Source organism: Macaca nemestrina, chromosome 2 (assembly GCF_043159975.1).
Source record: "Macaca nemestrina isolate mMacNem1 chromosome 2, mMacNem.hap1, whole genome shotgun sequence".
Classification (NCBI taxonomy): domain Eukaryota; kingdom Metazoa; phylum Chordata; class Mammalia; order Primates; family Cercopithecidae; genus Macaca; species Macaca nemestrina.
The window spans coordinates 98545574-98571706 of record NC_092126.1 but is presented as its reverse complement, the minus strand read 5'-3'; the positions used below and the strand labels follow the sequence as shown (position 1 = coordinate 98571706).

General features: G+C 45.8%; 2 protein-coding genes across 9 annotated transcripts in view; one reads left to right on the top strand and one right to left on the bottom strand.

Moving 5' to 3' along the window:
- Positions 1-7774: 7774 nt before the first annotated feature.
- LOC105480143 (transmembrane protein 41A) lies at positions 7775-17814 on the top strand. Its single transcript, XM_011738654.2, has 5 exons — positions 7775-7967; positions 9808-9961; positions 12103-12264; positions 12656-12794; positions 15643-17814. The coding sequence occupies exons 1-5, from the start codon at positions 7849-7851 to the stop codon at positions 15861-15863; spliced, it is 795 nt and encodes a 264-aa protein (XP_011736956.1). The 5' UTR covers positions 7775-7848; the 3' UTR covers positions 15864-17814.
- Positions 17815-18312: 498 nt separating this feature from the next.
- Positions 18313-26133, bottom strand: part of LOC105480146 (mitogen-activated protein kinase kinase kinase 13) — a 196876-nt gene continuing 189055 nt past the window's right edge. For all 8 annotated transcript variants that reach the window (XM_071091400.1, XM_071091398.1, XM_071091397.1 and 5 more), the window contains one exon: positions 18313-25075. In XM_071091400.1, coding sequence (XP_070947501.1) covers positions 24974-25075 — 102 coding nt within the window. In that variant the 3' untranslated portion in view covers positions 18313-24973. The remainder of the gene's footprint in view (positions 25076-26133) is intronic.

Here is a 26133-nt window from a genome sequence, read left to right as displayed (position 1 = left end):
CCACTGCACCCGGGGGCCCTGGTTTCTTCTTAGAGTTTTGTTGGTCCATATTTTGATCAGCACAGTCACTTTTTTGTTCTCTTTCCTTTCCTGGTAAGCAGGGAGTCAAAACAATAGCAACAAAATGCCTGAAATAGAATTTCTACCAATTTGTAAACTCTGGGCTAACGGGTCTCCTAGCCAGGTACCTGGCTCACTGTAGGACGGGTAGATGGATGAATGAATGGATAAAGAAAGGAAGTTTGTTCACTGGAGAGGGTATGAATTTCAATAAGTTTCATGTAACAGTGATCAGGAGAAACAAAGGCAGTTACAAGCGTGGCCACTCTGTTCTCAGTATCTTTCTTCCAAGGGCCCCTGGAACTTTTGACTGTCTCTTGTTATCCTTGCTACTCCTCCCCTCTCTTTCTCAGTACCATATATCTGTCTGAGTGTCAAATTCAAAACACAATTAAATTACAGTCTACCCTCTTCCCTTCCCTCTTCACTGGTAACCTCCTACTCATCATTTGGTTCGTGGCTCAATTGCCACCTCCTCAGGGAGTCTTCTTTGACCTTATTTCCACACAGAGAAGTTCCGCACTGTACCTCTCCTTCATAGCACTTTTTAGTTGTATTTTTTAACTTTTTTTTTTTTAGATAAAGTCTCACTCTGTCACTTAGGCTGGAGTGCAGTGGTGCAATTTTGGCTCACTGCAGCCTCTGTCTCCCAGGTTCCAATGATTCTCGTGCCTCAGCCTCCTGAGTAGCTGGAACTACAAGCCTGCGCCACCATGCCCAGCTAATTTTTGTATTTTTAGTAGAGACAGGGTTTCACCATATTGGCCAGGCTGATGTTGAACTCCTCACCTTAAGTAATCTGCCTGCCTCGGCTTCCCAAAGTGTTGGGATTGCAGGTCTGAGCCACCATGCCTGGCCTATATTTTTAACATTTTATTTGCGTGATTATTTGATAAATATCTGTCTTCTCCACTAGACTGCTCTGCAAGGCAGGAGTCCTGTGCCTCCCATATAGTCTGCATTCAGGAAACATGTATTAAATGAACACTTTGTTATCTTCTGACCCCCATGGAACCATGTTCAGTTGTGAGTAAAGACTTCCCCTCCACCCTAGCCACAGTGCATTTCCATGAGGGTGCCTAACCTTCTCACCAGGGTGCCTAACCTTCTCATGAGGGTGTCTAACCTTCTCTGTCTTAGACTTTTCTCCCAGACACCTTCATTACTATTGTCTCCATTATCTTTGGAGGCTAATAGCCCATTTCCCAGACTTTCCAGAAAAGACAGAAGTTAGCTCCTTTGTCACTTTTTTTTTTTTTTTTTTGAGATAGAGTCTTGCTCTGTTGTCTAGGCTGGAGTACAGTGACCCGATCTCGGTTCACTGCAACCTCCACCTCCTGGGTTCAAGCTATTCTCCTGCCTCAGCCTCCCGAGTAGCTGTGATTACAGGCACGTGCCACCACGCCCAGCTAATTTTTGTATTTTTAGTAGAGACAGGGTTTTACCATGTTGGCCAGGCTGGCCTCGAACTCCTGACCTCAGGAGATCTGCCTGCCTTGGCCTCCCAAAGTGCTGGGATTACAGGCATGAGCCACTGCACCCTGCCGCTTTGTCACTTCTTATCACATTTTCCAGGTGGTCCCGACACCTCAGCAAGCTCACCTGTCCAAAATCTAGGGGATTTTGTTCTTACACCCTCGTTTTAGCACCATTGCCAAAACCCTCCAGGACCTGACCACATTACTGGAGGATGTCAAGCTGTAGTTAAAACCCTCCCTTGTTTGCTTTTCCATGACTCCTTTCCACCACTCACTTTGCTGCCAACTTTGTGTGTTGTATTAGTCCCTTCTCAGGCTGCTATGAAGAAATACCCAAGACTGGGTAATTTATAAAGGAAAGAGATTTAATTGACTCACAGTTCTACATGACTGGGGAGGCCTCAGGAAACTTGCAATCATGATGGAAGGGAAAGCAAACACATCCTTCTTTACATGGTGGCAGGAGAGAGAAGAATAAGAGCTGAGTGAAAGGGGAAGCCCCTTATAAAACCATCAGATCTTGTGAGAACTCACTATCACAAGAACAGCATGGAGGAAACTGCCCTCATAATTCAATGACCTCCTACTGGGCCCCTCCCACCACACATGGAAACTACAATTCAAGATAAGATCTGGGTGGGGCTGCAGTCAAACCATATCATACGTGCTTCTGTCACTGTTGTTAAGCTGTGTTGTAATTTGTTTCCGTGTCTTTAACCCCTCCAAGACTGTGAGCTCCACAAGAGCAGCTGCTGTTTATTTATTTTTGGCTCTCTAGCACCTAGCACAATGCTAGGCACAGAGCAGGCGCTTGATAAATGTCTGTGGGACAGAACGGAATGGATGATGCTTAGAGAGGATCACCTCCACTCTGACTTAGACATCAACACACTTAACGGTGTTATTTCTAAAGTCCTAAACTTAGAAGCTCCTACCCTTGGACCCCTGCCTCTTGCTCTCATTCCTATAGAACTCCATCATAGCCAAGGAGACTTTGGATGCAAGGGACAGAAATCCACTCACACCCAAATTTAATAGATTATTGAGAGATAGAGAGAGAGGACTTGTGGAAACCCAGGGAGAGGTGATCCATCAAATCTCAGGAAGGGCAAGGATGGGGCAGCCCTAGAGCCTTCAGCAATAAGAGTTTGTGGGCCTCTATTAACCCTAGCGCTCTGCCACGAATCTCTTTGACTGAGCTCAGTTCCCTTCATGGGGCAGCTTCGTTGGGTTCTTGGCCACTCACTGACTAGATGGCCCAATTCCAAAGTCCAGGGACAGGAAACAGCCCTTGGCTCCTCCTCCTGAGGAAGACATCTATCCAGTTCCAATCAGTCATGGTTGGGGTGGGGGTGGGGAGGCAAAATTACATGGACTTCAGAGCTACTTTTTTCTTTTCTTTTCTTTTCTTTTTTTTTTTTAGACGGAGTCTCGCTCTGTCGCCCAGGCTGGAGTGCGGTGGCGCGATCTCGGCTCACTGCAAGCTCCGCCTTCCCGGTTCACGCCATTCTCCTGCCTCAGCCTCCCGAGTAGCTGGGACTACAGGCGCCCACAACCGCGCCCAGCTAATTTTTTGTATTTTTAGTAGAGACGGGGTTTCACCGTGGTCTCGATCTGCTGACCTTGTGATCCGCCCGCCTCGGCCTCCCAAAGTGCTGGGATTACAGGCGTGAGCCACCGCGCCCGGCCCAGAGCTACTTTTTTCAAATGCTCTGGGCAAGTCTGATTAAGCCAGAAAAGGTTGGCTGCTCTTCACAAAGAGGCACAGTAAATGCCAGGCTAACTCACTCCCACAGGAACCTCTTACCTGTTCTTTTCTCCCACCTGTTTCCCAATCCAGCATGTGCCTGGGAAAGGACTGCAGTTGATGGAGGATTGCAGCTGTTCTTAGACTGTGTGGGCCTGTGCTGTAAATGAGTGGCCTCGATGGGGGCTGCTGCAGCCTGCAGGAGGTGCATTGGGCAGTTAGAGTTAGCTCTGCAGGTACTGGGTTGGGGGCCAGGAGGGTTGGGGATGCTGAGATTGGGGAAACACAGTCCAGGGCTTCTTTCCCAGGCAGACAGGTTGAGTGAGAGGAATCACAACATGAGTCCAGGGGGCAGGTCAGAGGAAGCAAGCAAATGCTCCAGTCGTGAGCCTGTGGCAAAGCAGGTTAGCACCACCCAAAATAGCTCTGTCAAAGGTCCCCTACCACCTCATGTTGGCCAGTTTCCATGACCCTCAGGTTTCCCTGCTGGGTTTCTCCATGGACTCTGACACTGTGCCCCAGTTCCCTTCCTAACAGTCTTTCTTGGGCTCTCAGGATGTTTCTTTTTTCTGTTTCTCATCTCGCAAATGAAAGGGGGCATCTCGTTCTCTTTCACTGTTTCCACCATGTCCTTACCCAGCTCCTGATCTCGGTCTTCTTTCTCAAAGGGCTAGTGCATGGTAAGACATTTGGGCTCTGCTGTTCGCAAGGTGTGTGACCTCTGTTGCTCTGTTGACTTCATTCTTTCTAAGCTTCATTTTCCCAGGCTATAAAAGAGCTCCTACTTTAGACTGGGCATGGTGGCTGAAGCCTGTAATCTGAGCACTTTGCGGGGCCAAGGCAGGAGGAACACTAGAGGCCAGAAGTTCAAGACCAGCCTGGGCAACATAGTAAGACCCTGTTCCTCAAAAAAGAGTTCCTACTTCATGAGGGTTGTTACATGAAATAAATAAACTCATGTAAGTAAAAGGCTTAGTATGGGCCAGGTGCAGCGGCTCACACCTGTAATCCCAGCACTTTTGGGAGGCCAAGGCAGGCAGATGGTGAGGTTAACCATCCTGGCTAACACGGTGAAACCCTATCTCTACTAAAAATACAAAAATTAGCTGGGCATGGTGGCACGCACCTGCAGTCCCAGCTACTTGGGAGGCTGAGGCAGGAGAATCGCTTGAACCCAGGAGGAGGAGGTTGCAGTGAGCCAAGATCGCGCCACTGCACTCCAGCTGGGTAAACAGAGTGAGACTCTATCTCAAAAAAAAAAGAAAAAAAAAAAAAAAAGCTTAGTATGGGGTCTGGAGTGTACTAAGCACTCAATGAAAGTCAGCTGCTGTTACTTTCCCTCTCATGTGGTTTCTAGGAGACCTTCTCCCCTCCCCTCACTTCAACTATCTCCTGTAGAATGACCTCCAAATCTGAATGTTTGGTCTGAGCTCCAGAGTTTCACCTGCATGTCAAGTGGCAGTGAAGGGCAGAGGAAAAAGCATGGCCTCACCTGATGGCAGACAAAGGCTTGTTCCTGTTCAGCACTCACAGCTGTAAATTTTGCACAAGTGATTTCATCCAAACCTGTGTTCATCCACTCATTCATAAGTAGAATACTGACATCGCTTTGCTGAAGTGGAGTAAGTTTTGCCTTGTCTATTTCATCCATGGCACTTACCATGCTCTAGAATTGTATCTTTCCATGCTCTTCCCCAGCTGAAAGGAAAGTGAGGTCCTTGCCAGCAGGAGCCTCACCTCCTTTCTCCTCACTCTATTTCTTGCCCCAGCAGTCTCAGCACAGGCTCAATAACATCAGTTCCTCATTCACTTTCTCTCCTCCCATATCCCTTTGACTTCTCAAGGTCAATATGTACCAAACCAAACAGCTAATCATTGTCTTCACTAGACCTGACCCATGAATTTAACAAACAATTGTTAGGTGCCAGGGTTAAGGGTTGAGACAGAAAGAAGATAGTTGAGACATTGTTTCATTGATGGAAATGTTCACTGTCTACTAGGGAGATGGATAATGACACTGGAATATGTATTTGCAACAAGATTACAGACATTTCTCAGGGGCCCCAAGCATAGAGAACAAATGTTTCTGACTATAGGGGTTGGAGAAGGCCTCTCAGAGAAGGTGATAATTATCCTGGGTCCTGATGAAAGAGTAGAAATTTGCCAGGCAGAGAAGATTGACAGATGGCTAGAAGAGTAGTGTGACGGGGCCTGAACTAACATGGTGTGTTCAGCCGGAATGAAGGGCTGACACCATTTCCCCCCATTCTCTTAAGTGGAAATTTGACACATACACAAGAATAGAAAAAAAAATAGTATAACATCCAAATAGTATAAAACCTCCAGGTGATCACCCAGCTTCGATAGCTATCAACTCATGGAAATCTTGTTCTACCTATATCCTTACTCACTAAACCCCTGTACTATTATTTCGACGCAAATCTCAGACATTGAGTAATTTCATTTGGAACTATTTTTTGGTTCTATATGCTGTAACTATTCTGTGAAAAAAAAAATTAAATAAATAAATACTTCAGTATCTTAAAAAGTTAAAGTATATCCTCTTTTTGTCCTTTAAAAGGAGTCATACATAGCATACTCTAATACTGCAACTTGTTTGTTTTATTTGTATCTGAGCCATCTATCTGGTGACCACACTATATCAGGATGTGTAGAATTGCCTTCCTCTTTTAGGAGGCTACCTAGTATTCTATTTGTGAATATACCATAGTTAACCTAGCCAGTCGCCAGCTGATGGGCATTTAGGTTGTTCCCAATCTCCTAACATAAAAACAAAGCTGAGAGAACACCCTTAAATATACATCTTTGCTCCCTATGGGGATTCTTGGATGTGGAATTAAATTCCATTACATTCTTGGATGTAGATTACATTCTTGGACATATAATTGCGAAATCTTGTGCACATGAATTCTGAACAATGCTCCCTATTTGGCCCAACAGGTGCTTTAAATGATATAACAAGGATGCTTTCTCTCTGTTGTCCAGGCTTTTGACACTTTGGAGTTCTCTTTCTGTCCCTTCCTCCGTTTACTCAGTGACATATCACACCAATTCAACTACCCCCAGCCTCCTCCCTCCAAGTCCACTGCAGTGGTCCTGGATCAGGCCTGAGTGCTTGCTTTCTTTCTTTCCTTTTCCTTCCTCCCTCCCTTCTCTCTCTCTCTCTCTCTCTTCCTCCCCTCTCCTCCCTTCCCCTTTCCTTTCCTTTCCTTCCCTTTCCCTTTCCCTTTCCCTTTCCTGAAGTTTCGCTCTTGTGGCCCAGGCTGGAGTGCAGTGGTGCAATTTCAGCTCACTGTAACCTCTGCCTTCCAGGTTCAAGTGATTCTTGTGCCTCAGCCTCTGGAGAAGCTGGGATTACAGGCACGTGCCATCATGCCCGGCTAATTATTGTATTTTTAGTAGAGACAGGGTTTCCCCATGTTGGACAAGCTGGTCTCGAACTCCTGACATCAAGTGATCCGCCCGCCTCGACCTCCCAAAATCCTGGGATTACAGGCGTAAGCTAGGCCGGCTTGCCTTCTTATCAGGACAGTTGCGGCTATCTGCCAAAGCGAACATCCTAAAACAGGAACTAAATCATTCTCTTACTTAAAAACACCTCTGTTGGTGTCTCATCTACATTATTAAAAATCTATCTCCTTAGCCTGCCTTCAGTGCACTCTTGTTTGTCCCCAGATTCTCACTTATTTCTCATGTACCTTAGGCTTCACTGAAACTAGACTCTGGTGACTTACTTGGGCCATTGTTCACCCATTTCCTCCTTTTTCTGCTTGCAGAAAAGTCTTGCTCATCCCTGAAGGTAAACTTAAACTTCATCTCCTCCATAAATCAACACAGTGTAAGGACCACTGGTTTTGGACTCAGGTTGACTTGGATTCTTATACTGTCTCTCTTTTCGGGGGATGTCATTTAATTCTTCTGAAACTCAGAGTTTTCATCTGTTAGAGAAAGACAAAAATATCTACCTTGGAGGATGATTGTGAGGCTCAGGAATAATGGGAATATAGTAGGAGCTGAATTGAAAGCATTCTGATTATTTCCGTGGTCACTATTGCCGCCCCACCACACCTGATTGCAGCCCCTGGTGCTACACCAGCTACATTTGCTTCGTGTGACAGCAGGTTGTGGACAAGACTGCCTTGACCACTAGACTGCAAGCTCGCTGTAGGCCAGGCTCACGATTCGCCCCCGGATCTCCCAGCCCTGGCACCGAGCCGGCACTGGGGGCGCTCCATGACTGCAGAATAAGTGCAGAAAGCGACAGGGATAAACGTAGAAAAACAAGCACAGACAGACGGAGAGAGGGCAGCCTGGGAGGCAGGTTTTTCCGGGAGTCTCCACCGAAGGACAGGGAGGGCGGAGTCAGAATCCGGGGCTGGGGCCTGGCTCGGGAGGCGGGGCCTGGTTCGGGGGCGGGTCTTGGCGCGGACCCCTCCCCGGTCCGTCTGCGAACGTGCTCCGCTGCCTCAGTCCGCCCGCCGCTGCGCCCCGCCGTGCAAGTGAGCCTCTCAGCTGCCCCGCGGGCCGGGGTGCGGAGCCGACATGCGCCCGCTGCTCGGCCTCCTTCTGGTCTTCGCTGGCTGCACCTTCGCCTTGTACTTGCTGTCGACGCGACTGCCCCGCGGGCGGAGACTGGGCTCCACCGAGGAGGCTGGAGGCAGGTGCGTAGCGGGAATCCAGGTTCGGGTCAGAGGAAGGGAGCCAGGTCCAAGGACCTGGGCTGGTAATCGGGAGATTCGGGTTCCGGTATCGGAGGCGTTGGGAATTGAAGTTCTCTTGTTGAACTGGAATCCGGGTCTGATATCTGGACCCGCGTCCACACGGTCTCGGACAGGCGGGTGAAATGAGAGCCCGGTCCCGGGCCTGACTGGGACCTGTGTGGTGCCGGCTGCGGGGTGTGCAGGGCGTCACGCCGCGGTGCCTTTGGTTGGATGGATTTGCCGAGGGAGACGCGGCGCTGAGCCTGCCCGCGCCGTTGCTTTCCCAGTCCCAGCCCTGGGCCCCATTTCCAGCCGACCTTCGCCCCGGTGCGGGCCCCCAGCCCCTTCAAGTCCACTTTCAGCTGCCTCTCCTCCACCTCACCCCACTTCCGTCAGGTCTGCCCTTGAGACTTTAGACGTTAGGTCTTCAGGAGAAATGTTGCATGGACAACTTTAAATTATTCGCAAATTAATTATCGGCTCTGCCCCTCTTCCTGGTTGTCTCTACTTTTACCTTTTTTTCCCCCCCCCCGGGCCGGAGTCTCGCTCTGTCACCCAGGCTGGAGTGCAGTGGCGCGATCTCGGCTCACTACAACCTCCTCCTTCCGGGTTCAAGCAATTTTCCTGCCTCAGCCTCCCGAATAACTGGGGCTACGGGCGCGCGCCACCACGGCCGGCTAATTTTTGTATTTTTAGTAAAGATGAGGGTCTCACCATGTTGGTCAGGCTGGTCTCGAACCTCAGGTGATCCGCTTACCTCAGCCTCCCAAAGTGGTGGGATTACAGGCGTGAGCCACCGGGCTAGGCCTACTTTTCCCATTCTAATGAACGACTGGTCGAGGCAGGAGGCAGAGCAATACTTACGTGGCTGGTTTTTATGAGTGCTGCATACTCTTTATAAAGTGCATGGAAGTGTGCCTAGTACAGCATTGTGTGGTCAAGGGAATTACTCATATTTGACTATTAAGGCAACTGTTTTCAGTTATTGTATTCTTTTGCTCTAGTTAAGAAGGCTCTGCTGTGGGTGTGGGACATACCAAGGGAAGCATTCTCATGAGAAGTGGGAGGGTTTGCTCATAATTAATCAGTGATGGATTCAAGGACTGTTCAGATGGTAGAGGCAAGGTAGCCTTTATACTGTAACCTTTGGACAGGATTCAAAGTGCACTGAGGACCAGATTAAGAGCAGAATGAAATAGTAGGCTCTTTAAAGGGTTTGATTCAAGCCTGACATATTATCAAAAAAGTTACGTTTGTAGTATGGGATAGATATACTTGCCTGAAGAATCTTTAATTGGCTTTATAGTGAATGCTAAAAAGTCGTTTTACTTGGCACCTCAGGAACAGTTTGAAATCTGAATTGTTCTTGGTTTGTGGGGGAGGCAATGTCCTTGAAAGGAAGGCAATTTAGGACATTTAGAACTTGCCTGGAAATGAATCCATTTGCCTCTTAAGAACAGATTCTAAAATCCCAAAGCTAAAGGGGAACTTAATGACTATTTAGCACCAACCCCTCATTTTTAGATAAGGAAACAGACCCAGGGACTAGTCCAAGGACATACAACAGAAAGTAGCAGGGTTGGGATGCTAACCCAGGTCTCTTGCTTCCAAACTAGGGCTCTCCTGTCTGTCTCTGCAACGTCGTATCAGGTCGTCTGTCATTGGGAGTGTATGTGTTCCCAGCAGACCAGATAATGGGCATATTTATAAACCTACTCTGAAAGGAAGACACAGCGAATGACTCTCGTGGGCACTGGGCTGATCTGAACTCATGTTTCCATCTGCTTTTCCAAATCCCCAGGTCCCTGTGGTTCCCCTCCGACCTGGCAGAGCTGCGGGAACTCTCTGAGGTCCTTCAAGACTACCGGAAGGAGCACCAGGCCTACGTGTTCCTGCTCTTCTGCAGTGCCTACCTCTACAAACAGGGCTTTGCCATCCCCGGCTCCAGCTTCCTGGTCAGTGTCCTGCCCCCCCTCCTACCCTGTAAAATTCGGATACTCCCCTGTAACCTCCTGGGATTGTTGTGTGGGGATGATTAAACGTGACAGTGAGTGTAGCGGGGCTGGCACACAGTGGCCCTCAGCGTGCCTACTGTGGGATTGAGCACTGAAGGGGGAGACACTGACAGCTTCCTTTTGTACTGCTTCCCTCTCCTGCCCCAGCATGTTTCTCTCCTCTAGGCTGAGGCTGGACCTGCTCAAGCAGTTTCCTTATTGGAAACTAGAAGAAAAGCAGACATGTCCAAGAGAGGCAGGGGAGGTGTGTGGGGCTTGGGGTGTGGGGCTCGGGGTCAGGGGCTGACTCCTTGAGGCTTCCCTGTGTCTGTCTTCTGTCTTGGACTGATTCCTCTTCAGGGTTGCGAGCCAGCTGCTGCTTGGTGGGGGCTCCACATCCAGACCTGAGGATGAACCCTGACTCTGCCTGCTGTGGTCTTGGGGAAGATACTTAATCTCTCACCTGTAGAATGGGGCAAGGATGGCATGACTCAGGGATGTAGTGAGGATTACACAGGTCATGTAGTCAAGCACTTAACACAGTGCTCAGCAGCTCCCCCTCTTCCCAATACCAAGGCTTCCTTTTACTTTCTGTCTTGGATCCCATGTTTTGTCAGGATGATGTCTAGCAGCCAAAATGCATTTAGGAAGTATTGGTTCACTTTTCCCTTTTTCTTAAACTAAGACGTCTTCAAATGTCAGCTAGAGCTCTGGTCAACATGGAACCCCCGGGATTAGCATACTACATGGATGTAATTCCAGCACAAAGCAAAGAAACAAGACATCTTATATAGCTTGTGTGGTCCCACCAAGGGAAAATTCATGGTTTGTGTTCATCTTTTAAAATAGTAAAAATAACTTGTGAGTTTCATTTCTACTTTCTTGGAGCCCCAGTGATTGCAGAATCTACCACAGCCACACATCCCATTTAATTCTCTCCTGCCCCCTGAGGCTTTTATCCTTATCCTCATTTTCAAGGTGAAGAGACTGATGCCAGGTGTAGTTCCCAGTCTTTTCATAATTTTTCAGTCACCTCTCTAAATGGCAATTAGGACCTGGGGCAGTGGCTCACACCTGTAATCCTAGCACTTTGGGAGGCTGAGGTGGGAGGATCACTTGAGCCCAGGAGTTTGAAACCAGCCTGGGCAACACAGTGAGACCCCATCTCTACAAAAAATTTTAAAAAGTAGGTGGATGTAGGCTGGGCGCGGTGGCTCACGCCCGTAATCCCAGCACTTTGGGAGGTGGAGGTGGAGGCAGAGGCGGGCGGATCACGAGGTCAGGAGATGGAGACCATCTTGGCTAACATGGTGAAACCCTGTCTCTACTAAAAAATACAAAAAATTAGCCGGGCGTGGTGGCGGGCACCTGTAGTCCCAGCTACTCGGGAGGCTGAGGCAGGAGAATGGTGTGAACCCAGGAGCCGGAGCTTGCAGTGAGCCAAGATCGTGCCACTGTGCTCCAGCCTGGGCCACAGAGCCAGACTCCGTCTCAAAAAAAAAAAAAAAAAAAAAGCCGGGTGCAGTGGCTCAAGTCTGTAATCCCAGCACTTTGGGAGGCCGAGGCGGGCGGATCACAAGGCCAAGAGTTCGAGACCAGCCTGGCCAATATGGTGAAACCCCGTCTCTACTAAAAATACAAAAATTAGCCAGGAGTGGTGGTGGACGCCTGTAGTCCCAGCTATTTGGGAGGCTGAGGCAGGAGAATCGCTTGAACCCAGGAGACAGAGGTTGTAGTGAGCCGAGATCGGGCCCCTGCACTCCAGACTGGGAGACAGAGCGAGACCCCGTCTCAAAAAAAAAAAAAAAAAGTAGGTGGATGTGGTGGTGTGTGCCTACAGTCCTAGCTACTTGGGAGGCTAAGGCAGGAGGATCACTTGAGTCCAGGAGTTTGAAGGTGCAGTGAGCTATGATCATGCCACTGTACTCCAGCCTGCATGACAGAACGAGATCTTGTCTCTTAAAAATAAATAAATAAGGCAATTGGGTTTTAGCTGGAAAAAAGCAGTGAAGGAGGAGGGAACCTATGACTCTCAGGCTCCAAGATGAGGTTGCTGGTAGCTGCCAGATGGTCACATGCCTGAGGGTTTGTTTTCTTTGCAGAATGTTTTAGCTGGTGCCTTGTTTGGGCCGTGGCTGGGGCTTCTGCTGTGTTGTGTGTTGACCTCGGTGGGTGCCACATGCTGCTACCTGCTCTCCAGTATTTTTGGCAAACAGTTGGTGGTGTCCTACTTTCCTGATAAAGTGGCCCTGCTGCAGAGAAAGGTAAGGGGAGGGGTCACATCTGAGAGCTGGGACCCCAGAAAGTCACCACGTGCATGGCCTTAAGAGAAGCAAGTGGCAGGGATTTCCCACAGTGCTCTTCCACACTGTCTCAGGAGTCCTAGGGGTTCTTTTGATGTCTTCAGGAGACATAGACCTGGGATCAAATCCCAGCTCCATCATTACCAGCTCTGTGACTTTGGGCAAGTTCTTGACTTCTCTGATCCTCAGCACCTCTATTTTAAAATGAGGAAAACAATCTGTCCCTGAAGGGTTGTTGGAAGAATTGGGAACAGATTATGTAAAGTGTCTAGAACAGTGCCTGGCACCAGCAAGTTTTCAATACCTGGAAACCCTTTCTACTTCTTAACAGCTTTCTTCTCTTTGGCTACAGGTGGAGGAGAACAGAAACAGCTTGTTTTTTTTCTTATTGTTTTTGAGACTTTTCCCCATGACACCAAACTGGTTCTTGAACCTCTCGGCCCCAATTCTGAACATCCCCATCGTACAGTTCTTCTTCTCAGTTCTTATCGGTAAGATGCTAGTGGGGTAGTTTTGAGTCTTCAGAGCTGTCACACTGGGGGTCTGCCCTGGGTTATTGGCCACATGAGCATGTGCCTGCTTCTGAGAACACAGGCTCACAAAGTGTGACTTCAAGCCTTATGATCTAAAGAAATGATTCCTGATTTCAGATCTACTCAGGCTTCAACATGAAAACCCATAAAAATACTTTTGGACTAAATGAAGATTGTTCATTGCATGGCTGTATGCGCTGGGCACTGGGATTAGAAGAGATAGTCTGTGTAAAGTATACAACTTGGCCTGTAGTAAGTACTCAGTAAATGCTAGCAGGAAGAGCAGGGTTGGAATGAGGGTATGTGTCCATGAGTTTTGAGTGGGGACAGAAGAAAGGAGCAGAGCAAGGGACTTCCTGTCTGGTTTTTGGCCACTGTTTTGATTAAGTTCTGCCTTAGGAAGAGCTGGCATCAATGAGGTTCCTTCCTGCCTTTTGACAATTGCACAACCTGCAGCAAGCTACTTACCCTCAATGGGCCACCTGGCTAGGAATAGAGCAGTGTTTCTCAAAGTGTGGGCCTTGGGCCACCTTTATCAGATTGGTAGGGTCAGGGGGCTTGTTGAGAATCTAGATTTGGGGCCTACTCGAGACCTACTGAATCAGAATCTTGGGAGTGGAATCTGGGAATATGCATTTTAATCCAGTTCCTAGTCATTTTCAAACTGCAAACCCAGTCGTTCTCAAACTGCAAACCTATTAAGAATCGCCTGCAAACCTATTAAAAATCACTTGGAGGCCAGGCTCAGTGGCTAACACCTGTAATCACAGCACTTTGGGAGGCTGAGGCGGACGGATCACTTGAGGTTGGGAGTTCAAGACCAGCCTGGCCAACATGGTGAAACCCTGTCTCTACTAAAAATACAAAAATTAGCCTGACGTGGTGGTGTGCGTCTGTAATTCAACTACTTGGGAGGCTGAGGCAGGAGAATCACTTGAACCTGGGAGGTGGAGGTTGCAGTGAGCTGAGTGGATGACACTTCACTCCAGTCTGGGTGACAGAGTGAGGCTCCATCTCAAAAAACAAAAACAAACAAAAACCCAAAAAAAATCACCTGTGGAGATTTTAATCCCTAAGCTAAGGCTACACCACACATCAACTAAATCACCTCTGGGGTAGGACTCAGTGATCAGGATCTTTTGATGTTTTCCAGGTGATGCAAGTAGTTAGTCCCTAGAAGGGATTCTGCTGGATCCTGAGTTTTGCAGTCTACTGAATTAGACGATATCTAAAGTTTCTCCTTGCCTTTGACAATTATATGACCTCCAGCAAGCTACTTGCTCTGAAAGGGCCACTCATCCAGATAAGGCGCTGGGACTAGAGCAGTGTTTCTCAAAGTAGGGGCCTTGGACCACCTTTATCAGAGTGGTAAAGTGCTAACATCCTATAAGATCAGTGATGCTGCTTTCTCCATACTGGAAGAAAACCACCCTCCTTAAGCCTAATGCAAGGATCTCTTTCTCTTCAACCTTCCTTAGAGCCTAGAGGGAAAGACGATTCAGGGCTTCTAGGTCAAACAGAGCAAAACTGTGGTTGAGCAGCTGCTATTAATAGGGGATACCTGAGAGAAATGGAGATCTTAAATAGAAGCAAGATCTACCACAGCCAATTCTGGTCATAGTGGCTTTCAGGCAAGTGCCTCAGGCCCTCAGCTAGTGGGGGTTTGCGGCTTCTAATTACCTAGGTGGCTTGGCAAGATTCTGGAGGCCAGGCTTCCTGTCCCCTATCTCACAAGCTGTGTGACCCTGAGGGGTCTGGGATCTTCATCTCCTGTATGCTTCCTCTCCTATAGAAGAGGAATGGGCTATCAGAGGGTTCCAAACCAATCAGAATCTCGGGATGGGAGTGGAGAAGGGGCTTTTAAAATACAGGTTCCTGGGCACTACCCTAGAACCAAGTAACCAGAATTTCTGGGGTGGAGCCCGAGGAAGTGTTTTTAACAGTGTCACCAGCTGATTGTTCTGCAGCTAGCCTGGTCAGCCAGTCAGACTTTTGGAATACAGTGGATTTGATGACATCTTTGAGACAGTGCAGAATGTGAATAGTACTTCTTTTAAAAAACTGTCAGCAATGGCACTTCTCTCTTTACTTTGGCTGTTGGGTACTCAGAACCAAATTTGGGGCCCACTTTTAGCAAACAGGTGAACCTTATGCATTTTTCTAGTAACTGTACTCCCTGATGTCTTGTATTCTTCTGCACACATTTTGCTTTTCCTATTTGAAATTTTAATTAATTAATTTATTTATTTATTTATTTTTGAGACAGAGTCTAGCTCTGTCGCCTGGTCTGAAGTGCAGTGGTGAGATCTCGGCTCACTGCAACCTCTGCCTCCCAGGTTCCAGTGATTCTTCTGTCTCAGCCTCCTGAGTAGCTAGGATTACAGGTGCATGCCACCACGCCCGGCTAATTTTTATGTTTTTAGTAGAGACAGGGTTTCACCATGTTGGCCAGGCTGATCTCGAACTCCTGACCTCAGGTGATCCACCTTGGCCTCCCAAAGCGCTGGGATTACAAGCATAAGCCACTATTCCTGGCCCTATTTTAAAATTATCTTATAGTAGTATGTATTATTTGTGTAAATATCTCAAGTTCTTTTGTTGAACAAGACAGGTATATATGGGAAGTGAGGAAAGGAGGGAAAAGAAAAGAAGGAAAGAAGGGAAAGAGTTAATATGTGTAAGGGTCAAGAGTCAAGCAAAAAAAAAAAAAAAACTGTAGTCACTGTTCCTGGTGACATTTCTGAATTATTATTTTCTTAATTTTGCTGCTGTTAGTAACAGGTACTTTTCCCTTTTCTTCTTGCAGGTTTGATCCCATACAATTTCATCTGTGTGCAGACAGGCTCCATCCTGTCAACCCTAACCTCTCTGGATGCTCTTTTCTCCTGGGACACTGTCTTTAAGCTATTGGCCATTGCCATGGTGGCATTAATTCCTGGAACCCTCATTAAAAAATTTAGTCAGAAACATCTGCAATTGAATGAAACAAGCACTGCTAATCACATACACAGTAGAAAAGACACGTGATCTGGATTTTCTGTTTGCCACGTCCCTGGACTCAGTTGCTTATTTGTGTAATGGATGTGGTCCTCTAAAGCCCCTCATTGTTTTTAATTGCCTTCTATAGGTGATATGGACACTGTGCATCAATGTGCAGTGTCTTGTCAGAAAGGACACTCTGCTCTTGAAGGTGTATTACATCAGGTTTTCAAACCAGCCCTGGTGTAGCAGACACTACAATGGATGCCTCCTAGAAAATGCTGTTTGTGGCCGGGCACAGTGGCTTACGCCTGTAATCCCAGCACTTTGGGAGGCCGAGGTGGGTGGTTCACAAGGTCAGGAGTTCAAGACCAGCCTGGCCAAGATGGTGAAATCCTGTCTCTATTAAACATACAAAAATTAGCCAGGCATGGTGGCATGCGCCTATAATCCCAGCTACTTGGGAGGCTGAGGCAGGAGAATTGCTTGAACCCAGGTGGCAGAGGTTGCAGTGAGCCGAGATCACACCACTGCATTCCAGCCTGGGTGATAAGAGTGAGACTCTGTCTCAACAAAAAAAAAAAAAAAAAAAGGAAAGAAAAAGAAAATGCTGTTTGTATTATATTTTGTGGTCTAATAAGGAGCTCAGGATAGCCTGTTGTATTTGCCTCATGCCAGCCCCTGAGCTGCCTTGGGAGAAGATGCTGACCGTCCTTGTCCAGAGTACCACTTTTGCAGAGTGACAGGCTGTTGGGACAGATGTCCTCCTGTTGCATCTTTGTGGATGTTTGGTACCGATGATGACATGGGAACCCACATCACTGACACCACTCTTCATCTTCTGTTCGTCTCTTGAAGAGCATTTCTTTTGTACTTTTTTGCTGATGACCTACCTCTTCATAAGCCAAGTGAAACAAGTTGACGAACTGCCTAGGACTTCCACGTATTGCTCACATGCATGATGATTTCTGTCATGCTCTTGTGTTCAGACACACTGATGTTACCATGTATGTCAAACCTACTTGTGATTGCATGTCCTGACAGTTAAGCTGATTGCAAACAGACTATTAAATATGAATGGAGCAAACGCTGTATGTGATGGATATGTTCTGGAGAAATTCTTATCCATCTGGATGGGGTAGGGCCCTTGACTCACCTGAATCAGATGACCAGGCAAACATTTTATCTGCCATTTCTGCAGGAATCCCTTCTGTGTCATGCTAGGAGAATGAGTTCAGTAGGTGGGGCCATCAGGCAGTATACCTTCTGAATGTTTTTCATTTTTTTATTTGCTGAGAGTAACCAAAGAATAATTGCATCTTTTAATAATTTTATGTCTTAATTCAAAGGGAAACCTTGGCTTCTGATAACTTTGTTGTGTTGTATCTTAATGCGCTAAGCTGTCATTACTTCCTCTAGCTGCAGTACGGAATTGGCACAGACCTGGATGAATGCTTCCAAAGACAGAGGGACCTTGGCACCTAAACTGACCAGCCCTGTGATCCTGCACCCCGCAGGAGTATCTCATCAGGACTTACCAGACCGTGGCTCTTGGACATCATCTGCTGGGTTGATGATTTGGTTTGGCCAAGGGTCTTACCAAGACTTTAATCTAGGCCTCTTGTTCTACATGAATTCTTGGGAATACTCATGTTCCATAGGGAGAGTGCATTCCCAGGTGATGGTTTTCGGTTATGGTATGATCCTTTCACACCAAGGATTTCGTTGAAAACGTGTTTCTTTACAAGAAGCCTTGATAATGAGAGTGGGGGAAGGAGGCAGCAGACTTTGAAGACTGTGGCCCTTGGTGTTCTGGAGTAGGGGGAGGGAAGGAGAAATGCGTTTTCCACAGCATCGCAAGCGTGTGCCCTTTGCCCCTTTTCAGGAATCTTAGATTTGCCTCCCTCCCTCCACCCCAATGATTTTGCAATAATGTGCCTTATCAGTTGTGAGTTTACAGGCAAAGCAATTTCCCAAATAAATGGATATGTGTTCTGTGTGGTGCTTGTTTGAACATGTTGTTAACTTTCAACTACCCTTGCCAGTGGAAATTAGGATTGGCTGAAAATCAGACAGTCCAAAATGGTGTTTTAAGCTTTCCACTCTCAGGATGCTTCTTACCAAAATAATTTATTGGAAGCCAGATTTTCATCTTCTTTTTCTCTCTCTGCTCCCTGTATAGTGGGGTCACTAGTAACAGGAGTAGCTACCAGATGGGCAGCAGGAAAGTATAGGGAAGAAGGAGAGTGCTGGTCTAACCTTTACAGAATAGTCAAGAAGAGGCTGTCACCAAATACAATGATGATTGCCTCTTCCTTTTGTGGCTGTGTCAAATATAAGAATCACAAACTAGCTTTCTCCATTACCTGTTTTTTTGTGGCTGCAGGAAACCCAGTCATGGAAAGTCTTCCTTTCCCTCAAGTTCTGACAAGTGCTGAGATTGTTAAGGCAACTCTCGGGACGCAAACGATACATTTAGAAAAAGACAGGACTAGGAAACAGTGAAGTACACTTTTTGTTTAATTCCATGCATTTGTTTGCTTTGATAGTCATTCTTGTTCCCATTGCTGTTCAATACAGAGAGGGAGCCGGCATCAGAAAACACTGGGAGCTGGGGACTGACAGTACGGGAGACCAGAGGGGAGGCAGGTAAGGACGTTCATTTGGAGACTTAACCACAAAAGAGAAATGCATTTGCTCCAAGTCCATAGGAGCTCAAATTATTGTAATAAAGCATCAAAGAGGGTCTTCCCACTTCCAGAGTCTGGGAAGTGGTCACTCTGGAGGTGAAGAGCCACTGGGGTGATATGGGCGAAGATGGGACATCTTCCTAATAGCTTGCACATGCTGGCCAGGATTCCCTTGGCCTGCAGTCACTGGAGGACCCTGTCCACCTGGTCACTGGACAGCAGCCTGGGGCCGGGAGCCAGCGATCCCTGAGTGCTGTGAAGTGGCTCTGGAGAGCAGACCTGGGATGCTGCTGGGAGCTTCCTTACAGTGCTCTTGCCATCTGCTTAGGGCTTTACTCTGTGAAATCCTGCCATTGTACCCTGGCCACGTGACAGTTAACAAAAGCCTTAACCCACCTCTTGTTTCTCAGAGCAGTGATTTCAGAGCTCTCCTCTTTAGCCACCTGTCCCTGAGAAATGCTCCAGGTTCCACAAGGGTCCTCTGCTTAGCCTAGTTCAGTCCAACTTGAATAGGCATTTGCAGTATCAGTTGTAACATGCAAACAAGCAGATTAATATGATTCTAATGTGCCAGTCTGTGAGGTTGGTAACACTGGTGGTATGAGTATCCTGGGATGTTTGTCCTATGAAATCAGCAAAGAAGAAACATTTTGCTGCCTGGAAAGGCACTAAATTCATACTGACAGTACAAGTCAAAGTCTCGAAAAGAATGTCACATTATTTTGGTACATGAGTCTCGTAGAGTCTAAGAAAGAAGCAAGTAAATGGGACTTATATTAATTTACTGTTTTATAAAAGGTGAGGGAGGAACATATTCATTCAACAGAATTAAATGTGAATGAAGAGACATTTTGGAATTGGATCCATCAGTGATTGGTGTTCCTTCAATTGGAATTGTTGTCCAGAAGGGCAGTGGGTGGAGGGAAGTGACCTTTCCCCTTTCAGTGGTACCACCCTTGACACCACAGATGGAGCCATAAGAGAACACTAGCGCGAGCCTGTCGTTCTCCCACTAGGGCTAACTCAAGCTCAAACAGCAATTTCAGTCAAGTGGCAATTGTTTCTCCAAGTGCTATGTTGAGAGGTTCTGAGGCTGTGTCTCGGCTCAGTAGGGAAGATACAGTGCTCAATACATAATGTTGGTCTTGGTCTTGGAGGGGGTAGATGGTGGTAAGTGGTAGTATAATATTTTGACTTCTGGCTCAGTGGGAAAACAAAACATAGCACACTCTACTGCAAAGCAGGGCAGGAATTCTATGGATTATAAATGTTACGTTCTGGAGAATTCAGTTCCAAGAAGTTCAAGTGGGACTGTTTTAAGAAAAGGAAAAAAAAAAGTTGAGACATAGGACATTGAAGAAAAAAAGAGTAAGTCATCTGATCAAAAAGGATGCATTTATTCTTAAAGGATGCCAATGTTCCCCAGTGGGAGAGGGCATTTAAAATAGTCTGGAGGCTGGACGTGGCAGCTCACACTTGTAATCCCAGTACTTTGGAAGGCCAAAGAAGGAGGATCGCTAGAGTCCAGAGTTCGAGACCAGCCTGGGCAACACAGGGAGACCCCCATTTCTTAAAAAAAAAAAAAAAATTGTTGTGCATGGTGGCACACATCTGTGGTCCCAGCTACCCAGGAGGCTGAGGTGGGAGGATCACTTGAACCCAGGAGGGTGAGGCTGCAGTGAGCCATAATCATGCCACTGTACTCCAACCTGGTGACAGAGTGAGATCCTGCCCGCCCCCCCTCCAAAAAAAATGTCTGGGTTGGCGCCAGGCAAACCCCAAACCCAAGCACATATATTACTTAGAAAAGGAGAGGGAATAATTTAGCATGATGAAGCTCTACAGGAGATGTCCAGTACCTACTAAATCCTACTCAAAATGTCTTTAATTCTAGAAGGATAGATTTGTTGATGCCAACATTTTAAAACATAGTATCTCAACTTCAAGAAGATGCTAATTTACAATAGAGCTGGCATCTTCATCTTTCTAAGCAGGAGCTCCCCACCATCTTGCAAACAGGTCTAAACTTAAGTGATGGTAAGGTCCATTATGATTTCAAAGTAGATGCAGGTTTCTCAGTCCCTCTGCAAAGCAATTTTAAAAGGAACTGTTATCCAGAGCATATGACCTAGAAATAGATGGAAATCAGAACAAAATGCTCATCTGTAACCCAAATTAAAACTCATCATCTTGCAGTCAGTCAAAAACAGATGCTAACTGAACATGGACATTCATCCCAAGGTGGTGAAACTTTCCATCAATGAAGCAGCTTGAAATCACAGTCTTGTGAGGTTCCTGGAAGCACTGTTGTAACACACTTGTTGGGACTGAAGAATTAGCTCATAACTTCCCTGAGCTCTTGATTCAACACTCTTCAGATGACTGTGGAGTCGTTCTCAAAGAAACATACATCAATTCAAGATTTTCCTGGTTATCACAAGGCAGGCAGCAAAGGACCAGGCTGGGCTAGAAAAGGTATTTCCCTTTTTAACCTCCACTGAGGACATTATTCTTCTCTGAAACCTAGTCAATTCTACTCAAAAAAATGTATTCAATATGGACTTTATTCAAACTCTCGACTATACAATGAATGACTGAGATTCAGCCACTACGTACTACCCTAACATACTCATAACAGTTAATCCAGATAAGGTGTATGATGACAATAGTGTAACAGATAAGATGAGAATTAAAAAAAAAACTTGATCAAAATTATGAGGTATCAGGGGTAGGTTTTCTAGGAAGACCATCACTGAAAGATGTAAGATAGAAGCTGACCCTCATGTTTCTCTGTTGCCACTGAAGGTGGGCAAGAATTGGACAAAAGTGCCAGTGTTTCATGTTGGATAGAAAGAAGACATAGAGTTGTAGCATCTCAGTTCCAAGGAATAATGAACCAGAGAGATTTGCAGTACAGTGAGATGTGAAGTCAGAGGATGGAAAATATGGCCTTTCAAGATATTTTTCCAGTGCTTGGTTCTCTAAGTGACCAGGCCTCCTTCTTAAAGTTCTTTAGTCTTGTTCTAGGATGACATCACAGTTAGGCATTTTATGTCATGCCCTACATGTATATACAGTAGTCCTCTCTTATCTCTGGGGGATACATTCCAAGACCCCCAGTGGATGCCTAAAAACTCTGGTAGTACCAAACCCTATATATACTATGTTTTGTTTTTTTTCTATACTTACATATCTATGATAAAATTTAATTTGTAAATTAGGCACAGCACTCTTGCCCTTTGGGGCTATTATTAATCAAGTAAGGGTACTTGAACACAAGCACTGCGATACAGTCATCTGATAACTGAGACAGTCGCTCTGATCACCAAGACTGCTACTAAGTGACTAATGGATGAGCAGCATGAATATGCTGGACAGAGGGAGGATCACATCCAGGGCAGCAAGGGGCAAGATCTCATCATGCTCCTCAGAATGCCGTGCAATTAAAACTTATGAATTGTTTATTTCTGGAATTTTCCATCAAATATTTTTGGACTGTGGTTGAGCATAACTGAAACCATGAAAAGTGAAGCCGTAAGAGGGGACTACTGTATACCATTTCTTTTTTCAGTCTCCCTGCTACTCCCCACTAGGAGAATAAAGATGGGAGAACAAAGGGGTCTGGCAGGAAGGAGATTGCAAACTATGTTGTCAGTTCTTGAAATGAATCCATGAGCCCTGTGCGGAAACCCTCTAGGTCTGTTCCTCCCAGGACATTAAATCATTCTCTTTTTATTTCTAATATAGTCCCATGATTTTATTTCCTAAGAAACTTTAGAAAGTTTACAGCTTTTGAACTATATGTCCATCCACTATTTGACATCCTGGGGGTTACTGGCCCACCCAGGAGCTTTCATGATCAGGTCAAAATCACATGTATCCATTGGGCTTCAGGGCAGAACATGCATCCTCAGATGATTGTTGTACACAGAAAATTAGGGAACACAGCTAAGATCAATACCAGGGAGCTCCCAAATGGCAGTTCCATTTTCATTCCTTCATTAAAATCATAAAATCCATAATAATTCCTGGTTAGCAATAAACACAATCATTGTGCTACATCATAAATCACACCTTCTGATCGACAGAAAATGAGAATAATATTATAAAATAAAATAACAATGATAATAATGCCATAACTTAAGATCTTTCATGTAGTCCAGCTACAGAATTTTTACAAAATGGAATAATTTAATGCAAACAATACTGTTCTTTGTATAAATTAAACATTTTCCTTCATCCTACCTAAGAGCTATAAATCACAGACACTACATTTTAAATCAATGTATCAACATAAAGTGTAAACAAATGGATCAAACAAGCAAAAGGAATTCTAAATTCCCTCCTGCCTTTCCTTTTTGGCTGATACAATCAGTGAAACCCAGAGGAGTGACAACATTTTCATGTGCATTGGAAATGGTTTAACAGCTGTCTGTGCAAGTATTTCCTAATGTCCAACATGATGCAATGTCAAAGAGTCCAGCGAATCTAGAGAGGTTGTTTGACAGTAATCTATCTTGGAGACAGGGACAGGTACTAGGTCAACATCTATTTGTACATAAACTTCTAAATAAAATTTTCCATAATGCCAAGGCACCACGAAGTACCTTGGAATGCTTTTCAGAGCCCATGACCCTGGAGACAGGCAGGACCTCATGCTTTTGGCAAATGTAAAAATCTTTCCTATCTCTGCTCAGCATCACTTGTTCTTTCCACAAATGTTCAAATCCAGTTCCTTAAAACTGCATTGATTTGGAGTGAAGTAAAAGATATTTTACAAGTAGCATTGAACAAAAATGCTATGGTGCTGGGAGAGGAGTTGCCTTTTGCAGGTTGCTTGTTTTTGCCTTTATTTTGACAGTGGTAACCAGTCATTAAGACTTCTAAGATAGGCCGGGCACAGTGGCTCATGCCTGTAATCCCAGCACTTTGGGAGGCCGAGGCAGGTGGATCACCTGAGGTCAGGAGTTTGAGACCAGCCTGGCCAACATGGTGAAACCCCATCTCTACTAAAAATACAAAATTAGCTGGGCGTGGTGGCGGGCGCCTGTCATCCCAGCTGCTTGGGAGGCTGAGGCAGGAGAATCGCTTGAACCCGGGAGGTGGAGGTTGTAGTGAACCAAGGTTGTGCCATTGCACTCTAGCCTGGGCAAAAACAGCTAAACTCTGTCAAAAAACAAAACAAAATAAAACAAAACAAAACAACAAAACAAAACAAAACAAAAAAAGAACTTCCAACATAGAATGAGCTAGTACATAAAAACAAAGGGATGGTTTGGGCTCAGACATTGTATAGACACACATACATCCTAGCTGCCTTCAAAGTCTGTTCTCCCGCTTGAATCAATATGACTCAAGTAGACAAGCAACCTGGTTCCAGAGAGGGTGATTCCATCTTCTCCACGTAGCTGAACTGAGTGATCCTGAGAATGGAGTTTTATAAGTTCCACATTCGCTTTCCTAACACCGTTGTAGATGTTCTTCCTCTTACCCTTTTCTCCTCCTCAGTACTGCCCCCCAACCTTTGTTCCTACAGGAAGTGGTCAGCAGACAGAAAGGAAATGAGCTACAAGGAAATGGCACTTGGGTATGAAAGATCAACACATTGGGTCAAGGTAGCACATTTGTCAAGGTCATGACAGTGACAGCACTAAAAAGGGACGTATTTGCCAAAAACAAGATTTGACACTATCTGTAAACCTCACTACCAACTGCTGTTTAAACATTTAAAAATGAAATCAGCTTCCACACATACAGTCTTGTTTGTTTTTCCCTCCTAGAGGAAGCACACGCGCTTGAAGACGTTGGGCGTGAGTATCTGGTCACCAGACTTTTCTAGGTCATTTCTGTAACCCACCTGGACAAGCTGGTTGAAGTGAATATGATCTGTTCACAAGTTGCCTGGAATGGCTTTTCTTTTGCTGTTCTTTGTGTTCTAAAACGTTAAATGTCTTGCTCTGGCTCTTCTTTAGTCACTTATGGCCAAAAGACCTGGTCCCCTGTTCAAGCAGCAATAATACCTCCCGGCCCCACAAATTCCCAAGGATGTTGCTCCTAAATTCCACTTATTTCTTTTTTTCTGTTCTTTTCTTTTTCTTTATCTCTTTTTTTTTTGCAAGAAATTATTGTATCTCTATCTCATATATAGTTCACTCTTTACAGTACAAAGTGTTAAAATGTCAAACAAAAATAAATATCAATGTTACAGTAGCTAGAATATTCAATAAAATAGATCCCTGCCATTCTTGATTGAAATGTTCAGTGAGACTTAATTTCATTTGGATATTATTTTCCAGAGATTTGCGAAGTTTCATGTTACTGTTATTGCAGCTCATTTCTAGGGGGTGTAAAGATGGGGTAGTCTCTCTTCCCAGACAAAATGCTGGGAGAGAGTGGGACGAGTCTGGGGGTGGGGTGGATCTGAAATGCCAGTATAGTCACGAGATCTTCAGGATGTGTATTCCTTTGTTACCAGGTAGCAGAGCTGTAGTGTTTATTGGTTCTAACCGTGGCATCAGAACACTCCCCATCTGAAGAGTCACAGTCCGATTCTTCAAACTGCATAGGGTTCTGCAAAGGCAAGACAAAATAAAACCTTAATTCATTTCTATAATCACTCAGTAAATATACGCTCAGTAAATATATGTCAAACACCTCCCACACAACAGGCACTGCGCTTGGTAAGGGGGCTACAGAGGTAAATGAGACCAGGTCCTGTCCTTGTGGGGCTTATGGAGAAAGAAAACACATAAAGATGATGATGATGATTGCTACGACAATAATAACAGTGCCCACCACACCACCACTTCTGTAGCGTTTGCTATGCTCCAGGCACTGTTGTAGTGCTTTATTTATTTATTTAGAGATGGAGTCTCACTCTGTCGCCCAGGCTGGAGTGCAGTGGTGTGATCCCGGCTTGCTGCAACCTCCGCCTCCTGGATTCAAGTGATTCTCCTGCCTCTCGGCCTCCTGAGCAGCTGGGATTACAGGCGTGTACCACCACGCCCGGATAATTTTTTGTATTTTTAGTAGAGATGGGGTTTCACTGTGTTAACCAGGATGGTCTCGATCTCCTGACCTCGTGATCCGTCCACCTTGGCCTCTCAAAGTGCTGGGATTACAGGCATGAGCCACTGTGCCCTGCGGTAAGTACTTTATTAATACATCTGTTAATCCATTTAGTCCTCATGATAACCCTATGAGACAGATGCTATTATCATCCCCTTTTTACAAAGAGGTTAAGTGGGTTGCCCAGGGTCCCACAGTAAGTAGAATGCTGCGATTTGCATTCAGGCAGTCAGATTCCAGGGTATACACTTACAACCACTATGCTAGCCTGCCTCTCCAAAGGCAATCCTGAATATGAAATAAAGTGCTATATGTCCTATGATGGCATCATCCAGGGAAGAGTCAGGGTATGGAGCGGGGAGGCTCAGACCTTTAAAATAATTTTTTTTTTTCCAGAGACAGGGTCTCACTGTTGCCCAGGCTGGAGTGCAGTGGTGTGATCACAGCTCACTGCAGGCGCAAACTCCTGGGCTCAAGAGATCCTTCCACCTCAGCCTCCCAACGAGCTGGGACTGCAGGCATGTACCATCACACTCAGCTAAATTTTTTTTTTTTTGTAG